We start from the raw sequence: 9173 nt of genomic DNA, 5'->3' as shown, positions 1-9173 counted from the left end.
TTGCAAACAGTTTAGACATCAATGGCTGTGTGTTGAGTTATATTAAGGGGACAGCAACTTTACACTGTTATACAGGATGTACACTCACTACTTTACATTGTAGCAAAGTGTAATTTCTTCAGTGTTGTCACATGGAAAGATATAATAAAATATTTGACAAAAGTGAGTAAACACCTCACACATTTTTGTAGATACTGTACACACATACACTTGTATTTTGAGTCTGAGGAAAGGGGACCACCTTGAAACATCACATTAAATAAAGTATGTTAAATCCAGAGAGTGCCTGATCGTTTATGGACAGTGGATATTTGCTTCAAGTGCACCCTGGTTGTTGATATTTGTATCTTGGGAGTGCTGTATCCTGCATAGATATATAGATAAATAACTGGATTACTCCTCAAGCACGACCATCATAATGAACTGTTTTAGTTTAGTACAAGACAACAAATGGTTAAATAAAAATCTTTCAGAATTATGTTACAACAAGTTTAGATTTTTACTTTTGTTCATCATTTTGTAACCACTGTTCCGGGAAAAGAACAAAAAAAAAAAAAAAAAAAAAAAAAAAAAAAAAAAAAAAAAAAAAAAAAGAAAGCATTCCAAAAAATTATACTGTGAATATATATTAAACACTTATGAAATTTCTACTGAACCCGTTAGATTTTTTTATTCTATAGTTTTCCTATCCATCAAATACAAAACTTTCATTGTTAACTAGATATGGTTCAGACTCACATTTCCGGTTTTAAAATCTGACACATTTTAATAATCTCATCCAAATTCAAAAATTGAGAAAATAAACAATGTACATTGTATTTACCAAACAAATAAAATGCACTTTTAAAATTGCCCACGGAAATCTGTGCATGGAGCCCCTCACTGATGCAATAAGGCTTAGTCAGTAACCCTCTACTTTATAATAAAGATTATTTGTTACTAGGTTTCACAAATGTCATTTTGTAGTTCTTGCGTGAGTTGTTTTCTGGTATTTTCTCATTTTCCTTCGGTTTTGTGGCATGTACTTTTGCGGCAGTCTCTTTTTCAGTTTCAGAATGATCTTCGTTTTCACTGGAGCGGTCACTGCTATGGTCACTGGAGCCGTCACTGCTGCGGTCACTGCTGCTAGAGGATACTGGACTTTCATCTTTATGTGTGCTTTGAGGTAGGGGTGCCAGGTTTTCTATAGGAGTATCAACCTAAAAAATAAAAATACAAAATGACAGAACTTAACACAACTACATAATTTATACATAAATAAAAAAAAAAGTTACATTAAACTACTCAGTGTTAAAGGGATATGAAACATTATCATTTAGCTAAGTCAAAGTAAACATTAAAAAATAAACAGATTGTGTAAAATAAACAAAAACACAGCTTACTTCCCATCTTCCCTCAGAAAAATTAGAGAGCTGACATGTTGGCTTAGGTTGCATTCGGCCTCTTCCGAGCATGGCCAAATCTGACTTTATCTCGTATTCACTTAATAGTAAGCAAGCTCATGTTACTCTAGGCGTTTTATGGCATCAATCTATATAAAACCTTCTGCAGAAACCCCAGCTTCCCTGTAGGGCTGTGGCAGAAAGAAATGGACACAGCACAAGTTTAAAAAAAAAAAAAAAGGTAAAATCCTTTTTAAAAAGATGAATAATACATGTTGCATTTCTTACTGTTGCAGATCTTGATAAAGGCAGCTAACACTGCCGAAACGCGTAGATTTGCTTACTTCTACTTTTACAATAGATATATATTTAGACTGGTTGTTAAACGTTGCAGCTCACAGGTTCATTTCGACCTCTATGATAAATATAGAGAGAGATATATGAATAATTCCTGTGTGTAACTTTTTCAGTGTTAATTTACAGCCTCTTCCTCACGGCACCTAAACAGGTTCATTTCTACCTCCCTGAAAGCATTGAGATAGATATATGAATAATCCCTGTGTGCCTGCTTGCTACAATCTGTTTGCACTATAGCAATAACTTTCTGTTTTATGCAAAAATTCTCTGCAAACCACAGCGGACACTATACTATACTGGCTGGAGCCTACTTGGATAAAAAAACTATTCACAAAGATGGATTTACATTGCGCTGTTCTGAACAGCTGAAAACCTATTGTCCCTGACTTTAAAGAAAATCATCGGACACTTGCAAGTATTATAATTGACATAAAGTGTCTATTTCAACTGAGACTTTCTTTTTCCAAATTTGTATCCAGTTTGGCTTTCAGGATTGGAGGACTCTCACAAGTCAGGTGACGTGACGTACACAGCTCACAGCTTGTTTTTTCATAGCTGCTTCTAACGGCTAACAGATTGGACACATTTCACATTTGCTCTAGGCATAAGAGCGGTTTGAATTTATAAGCTCTCTGCAGTAACACTTTTTTGGCTAAATAAATTCATTGTTACTATATGCATTTTTCTGCCTAAGTCAAGTTTAGACTATTGTTTTAGATATTGGTATAATATCACATTTAGATCATATTATGCATTACCTTAAAACACTATCACTGATCTAATGTATATGGTACATTTCTTTTAAGAAAATTTCCTTTAGTAACGTTTTAACCTTGTAGATGCCGGCATCATATATATGTATTGTTTGATTGTGCAATATTGTATATTACGGTATTCATTATACTACGATATTCACATATTACGGATATACATTTTTCATTAAACCTTTTATATATCACTTGGTTTCTCTCTTTTTAAGATATTACACTATATCAAATTAAAATTTGATTTATCTTGGTGAGCTCCCCTATAGAGCGCTTATCCCACCCCCACATATAAACTTTGTATCTATAGTCTGTATATGGAGATTTACTAGACTACCTAGGGATTTAAGATTACACCGTTTTTAGCACTCACACCACTTTTCTATTGCTTCCTGCATTTCTTACTGGCCAAGAACTAGTGGTAATTTCCAGCCCTGTATATCAGTGTATATAACAACATTGTATGTTACAGTCTCAAGGCATTTAGTGCCCCTTTTAGTTGTAATTGTCAGAATTAATTACAGGAACACTTCAAGATTATCATACCAAAAAAGTTTAACTATGGGTAATTAACTCTGAAAATTGTAATTTTTATTACACACACACATATATAAAACACAAACACACACATATATAAAACACACACATATATAAAACACACACACACACCATGCCAAAGAAGGATGCACTCGCCAATTTTTTTTTTTTAATGTAACGTATAGGGGTATCACCCCCTTTGTCAGACATGCAAAATAACAATATCAAAACTTACCCCCCACCGTGACTTTTAAGATGTCTCAAGTATTGCAGATCCAAACCGTGACCAGAAGGGCCACTCCCACCGGCTGACCTCATCCAGTGGCAACCCGCAATCTGTACTCCCTACTTGCGAGTGGTAGATCGTGCCATAATCTATAGCGGCTGTGAGATGGTTGTCATAGCAACCGTAGTACACATACAGCCTGAAAGCAAAGGGTATGGCAGCGATCAACCAATCGCACAGTCAGGAAAAAGATTATCCACCACCACATAAAAAATTTGAACGCAAGGCTAATCACGGGAGTCCCGGTTATCAAATATAGCCAACCTTAGACCCCTCCCCCTTAGGGGATCCAGCATTCTATTTACAATACCAAGCTACACAAAACCCCAATAGATCCAGGGGACAGTGTCATCACAGCCACCGAGATGGGTAATGAATATGCTTTACTACCTGTAAAAACAAAACGTGGGTGTGGTAACACTGTCCAATCACATACTATTACTAGTTGAAATAGACGGCTGGTTAAGCATGCAGAAACAAACGTAATAAATGATAGGTCAATAGGAGAAATAAGTAGGAAGTAGACTATCCTAAAACAATATAACCTAAGCACTAAAAGGTAGATAAATACACAGCAAATCCCCATTCTGACAAATAGATACAAAAGTTAATACATGGAATATGGGTACAATTTTAACAAAACCTAAAGGATGAAAAAGCACATTATATATATATGTTGAGTGCGAGGGCTTAAATTTCTCGCTAAAGATTCTCAAAGCACAGCTTACAGAAAGCAATGCCAATTTAAATGCAAGCTCAGCCCATTAGGGGCCAGAGTTCCCAATCTGTAGGTCCACCTGGCTTCTTTCTGGAGCAGAACCCCCCATCTATCGCCACCTAGGGGAAGGGGTGGGGCATGATCAATAACAGTGTATTTTAAATCGATCACAGTATGACCCTTCTGGGCAAAATGTCTGGCCACAGGTTGGTCTGAGATCCCCTTCTGGATCGCCGACCGTATGGCCGATCTATGGTCCACAAGTGCAATGAAGAAGATAGACCACGTATGGGGTAGTAGAGGAGAGTCTATACTTGTGTTTATATTTCATCTTCTTTGTGGGATGGGTGAAATATGGGCCCGTCTGTAAGGCACTGCAAGTCATGCAGCCCAGGCACCTGGCGCAACCCGGTTTAGGGTTGCCCAGCCATGTCTTTTGATAACATGTGCGAGGATCTGTTTTGACTAGCATATCTCTTAGGGATGTGGCTCTTCAAAAGCCCATCCAGGTTGGTACCATATCCCTAAATGGGAGAGTTTGATCACTCTTCAAAATGTCCCAATGTTTGTCAAAAGTGTCCCTGGGATTCTTTTTAACACTCGTGAAGGTTTTCACAAAGGTCAGTTGTTCTTGGACTGTCTTGGTCTTTGGGATATTTAATTGTTATCTGTTTATCCAGTACCTTCGATGGATAATCTCTCATCCATTTGGTCAAGTGCTTTGTCCTCATCAGAATTGTTCCGGTGTACCCTTTTAAATTGGGATTTTCATAGAGGCCTTTTAAGAGAAGGTGGATGTCCACTGGTGAAAGAAAGCAGGGAGTTCCAGGTTGTTGCTTTTCTGAACAGAGTGGTTTTCAAATGGCCATCTTCCTTATATAGTTGGAGGTCAAGGAAATGAATCCTCTTGTCCTCAATCTCCATCTTAAACTTTAATGCCGGATTGGCATTATTTAGGCAAATTAACCATTTCTGAAGTGCCTCCTTGACACCGCTCCAGATCAACACCAAATCATCTATGCAACGTTTAAAAAATTTAACATGTTGGTCCTCAAATAAGTCTGTGACAATGGTTTCAAATTCAGCCATATATAGATTGGCATACAATGGGGCCACATTGGACCCCATCGTCGTCCCAGTTTTTTGCAAGTAGAAGTAGTAGTGTTCAAACCTAAAATAGTTCATAGTCAGACAAAATTCCAGCAGGTGAATCAAGACTTCTAAGGGAGGTCCTACATAGGGGTATTTCCCAAGTTGTCACGTAATGACCTGCGGTTTCTCATTGTGGGGAATCACAGTGTAAAGACTTGTCACGTCCAACGTGACAAGTAAATCATCTTCTCCTAATAGGGGTAATTCATCTAGCATTCTCAATAGAGATTGAGAATCAAATAAAAAGGAATCCATATTTCTGACAGTTGGTTGAAGTATGCTGGATCTCTTTTTCTGACAGTGCAATTGGTTGATCGCTGTCATACCCTTTGCTTACAGGCTGTATGAGTACTATGGTTATGATAACTATCACACAGCCGCTATAGATTATGGCACGATCTACCACTCGCAAGTGTTTGACATTCTCCGGTTCTGATGTTTTGACTGTACACGGTTCCACTCAGGTTATGATGTTGGGATTTAGGGGTATGACTTAATGCATTTGATGGGCACTGGGGAGTACAGATTGCAGGTCGCCACTGGATGACGTCAGCCGGTGGGAGTGGCGCTTCCGGTCGTGGCTTGGATCTGCAACACTTGAGACAGCTTAAGTCACGGTGGTGGGCAAGTTTGATATTGTTATTTTGTATGTTTGACGAAGGGGGTGATACCCCTAAACGTTACATTAAATGGTAACAAAACAAAAAATTCCTGGCGAGTGCATTCTTCTTTGGCATGTTATACATCTATATCGTGGAAGCACCCTGGGTAGATGTATGAAGAAACTGTGAGTGCTGGCCTGTTGCACGTTATATAAATAAAAAAATAGGCCCCACTTTAAACACCTTAAAGTTTCCCACCTTCATTACCTTTTGTACCTAGTAAATGTCCAGACTAGACAATTCGAAAAGGGATTTTGGCGAGCATAACCTAGGCTGGAACAAGCCAAGTTATAGTCATTTCTGTATTTTGGATTTATTTTTAGCACACAGCAATGCAAAAATTGGTCTGGAACAAATAAAAAAAAAATTGTCACGGATACCGGGCTGCAAGGGTTAAACCCCTGCTACCTCACTCCCTCTCATTTCTCGGCAGATTTGGGCTCCTGAGAGCAACCGCAATCTCCCAAACCTGTTGTTTTGTAATGTGAACTTTGTCAGAGAAGAACTGATCTCTGACAGGGAAAACCCTTCTAGGCTGGCTGGGCTCCTGGAAATGCCGGCCGCATTGCAACAGATACCTTCCTAACCCCTCCTCTCAGGCTAGCCGGGCTCCTAGAACACCCGGTCGGCCCCTTCACTCTGGACACCGGCTAACTTTACCCCTTGTCACTCCAGCGGCCCTTTGCCTCAGAGCTCCGCTCTTTTGGGGATTGGTAGCACTAGGAAGGACAAGAGGTGGTGTGAATGCCGGAGGGGAGCTCCTTTGGGAACCAGGGTTTTTGGACACCTCTACCACCCTATCTTTACCAGGCTGTAACTCCAGTCCCCAGTAACGAATCACACCGCTTTTTGGACTGTGGCATCTGGGGACTGATAGCTTTGGCAGAAATTAGATCAAGACCGATAGCTTTCAAATGACCACCGCTCCCCTGGGATCACCCGAAACCAATACCCCTGTATCCTGGGTCTCTGAGGGACTGTGGCTGCTATGGCAGCCTGTCTGGAGGAGCGGGAATGGTGGGAGATTTGGGAGTAAGATAAGACCCTGTGTTTGTGTATAAAAGGAGTGCGTTTCCAATAAAATCACCTGAATGCTAGTCTGTCTAGTTATTTGTGTGGGCTCCTGCTATAATCACTTTCTCCGCTACATAGCAGCAGGTTCCTGGCATTGGGAGGATCCGTTGGGGTAGCTTGGGATCCGTCACACAAATAAAAATATGATGCTGCTGTCAGGACATCAATTATATAAAGGCAGACACATCACCTGAACTCTAAAGTGGTTAGAACTTACTTTGTAAAATAAGTTATGCCCTTTAACGAAGATGCGAGAATAAGATCTTTATGGTGTCCCTGTGGAACAAACTAATGGTTTTTCTCGTGTATTATACTCTCAACATAAAAGCATAAGCATCTGATGACATCCAGTCTATTGCTTTACCATTTATTTTCTTTTTAGCTTTAAGTTTAAAAAAGGTAAGATTTGACGTGCAAGTCTGAAACACCTATCTACAGGGGTGGAAAAATATCACTATGGTTTACTAATCAGGGATTAAAAGCTTTCCCAGAGGGAAAAAAAAGTTACTAGTCCACCCAATGTTAAAGATAGAAAAAAGTCAAGTCGTCCGGGACTAGTAGACAACTGGAAATTTCAAGCCCTGCCTATCTGAAACTATTTGTAACACGACTTTCCCTTATGGATAACAAAATATAGTGTTACAAGGTCTGAAACTATTAAAGAAGTAATAGTCACCACAAATATGTAAAATCTCTTTATGGCTTTTTACCATAAGTTCAAAGAGTGCTTCCAGGTGGGCAGTACCAGAGGTAGATCTAAATGAGGAAATCTGCTGAAGAACTGATTACATGTTTTCTTCATGGTGCCCAGCAACAGTCATCTTATACCACCATTATTTTATTTTGCACAAAAAAAAAAAAAAAAACATAACTTACATGTGGATTTGACATTCTGTCCCAAGTGTGTCAGTAAGAGCAAGTTACTCTAAACCCAACGTAAATGCTTCAAATAATGAACAAACTTTATTTTTCAATTTCTGCAGGTAGATAATAATGGATACATTTGCTGCCTTGTTTATTTGACCACGTTTTTATCCACGTGTTGTGAGAAAGTTGTATTGCAGCATTTTGCATTACAACATTATAAGCATGTCCTGAACATTTTGAGATGGAAAGGATACCATGTCCTCCATTGTGTTGGAAACTATTCTCAAGAAGACAATCTACTTACTTGAGGTAAGCTTTTTACTGTGCTTATTCAGCCATAGTACTGAATTATTTGGATCTGCTGGGAGTGGTAGAAATTTTGTAAATGCTTTTAGTTTCCAAAATAAATTATATTCAATATCCACAGATCTGAAATGGACTTACTCAAATGTTTCTGAAGTGGTCTAATTGAGCCGTTAAAAAACAAACAAAAAAAAATTACTTTTGGTATGCTCATCATCATTGTAACTTACTGTTTTGTGATAGTGAGAGCTTACCCTATCCCCTAGTTTTTTATTGCACATAAAGTTCCAACCCTGTAGGCAAAAAGGTTTCCTTGAGGTTTAAGCTCTGCTGGCATGGAAATGCAAACATTTTTATAAAAGAAAGAAGCTGATGTTCTGAGCTTAAAAGTCTATGTCAAAAGCGCACCCTTAACCCCTGTTCTTTTAGAAAATTGTTTTTTTTTTTTTTTTATAAAAAACAAAGTTACTCCAGCCTTGTATCCATTAAAAAGGGACCTTTATTATGTCTGCATGGTCCAAAGTACAGAAAACAACAACAACGTTTAGGACCTAATCCAGGTCCTTAGTCATGTCTGGATAAGGTCAGAAACGTTGTTGTTTTCTGTACTTTGGTCTATGCAGATATAATTAAGGTTCCCTTTTAATAGATACAAGGCTGGAGTTTGTTTTTGATGACTCTATAAGGTGGTGGCTAACCCTGTACTCCGTGCCTGAGAACAAAACAAGTGGTTCTGTTCCTTATATTTTTAATTAACTTATCTGTTTTTTATCCTCAGCTTCAGCAGTTTGATCACAAATTCTGTTTAGAAAGAGGTTACCTAATATAAACCTGAAAAATAGCAGAATACTGTGCACATTCAGCTTTCAGTAGCTTCGATAACTGAAAACATAGCACAGTGTTGCATATATTTCCTCTATAAATTGTTCCATAACATCTCTAGAGGCTCCAAGGTTATTAGTTAAAAAAATAAAAACAAAATTCTTGGAAAGATGAGTCATGGCAGAATTCTGACTATTGAAACCTCTCAGAGCATTGGGCTAACACTCAAGCTGAGATAATTGACTTGTA

General features: G+C 38.4%; 1 protein-coding gene across 1 annotated transcript in view; it reads right to left on the bottom strand.

Moving 5' to 3' along the window:
- Positions 1-739: 739 nt before the first annotated feature.
- The window catches only part of C7H11orf58 (chromosome 7 C11orf58 homolog), a 62079-nt gene continuing 53645 nt past the window's right edge, over positions 740-9173 (bottom strand). Inside the window, exon 5 of the mRNA XM_053720628.1 lies at positions 740-1199. Coding sequence (XP_053576603.1) covers positions 930-1199 — 270 coding nt within the window. The 3' untranslated portion in view covers positions 740-929. The remainder of the gene's footprint in view (positions 1200-9173) is intronic.

Source organism: Bombina bombina, chromosome 7 (assembly GCF_027579735.1).
Source record: "Bombina bombina isolate aBomBom1 chromosome 7, aBomBom1.pri, whole genome shotgun sequence".
In the NCBI taxonomy this organism is placed as follows: Eukaryota; Metazoa; Chordata; class Amphibia; order Anura; family Bombinatoridae; genus Bombina; species Bombina bombina.
Note: the sequence above shows the minus strand (reverse complement) of the source record. Positions and strands in the feature narration are given on the sequence as shown.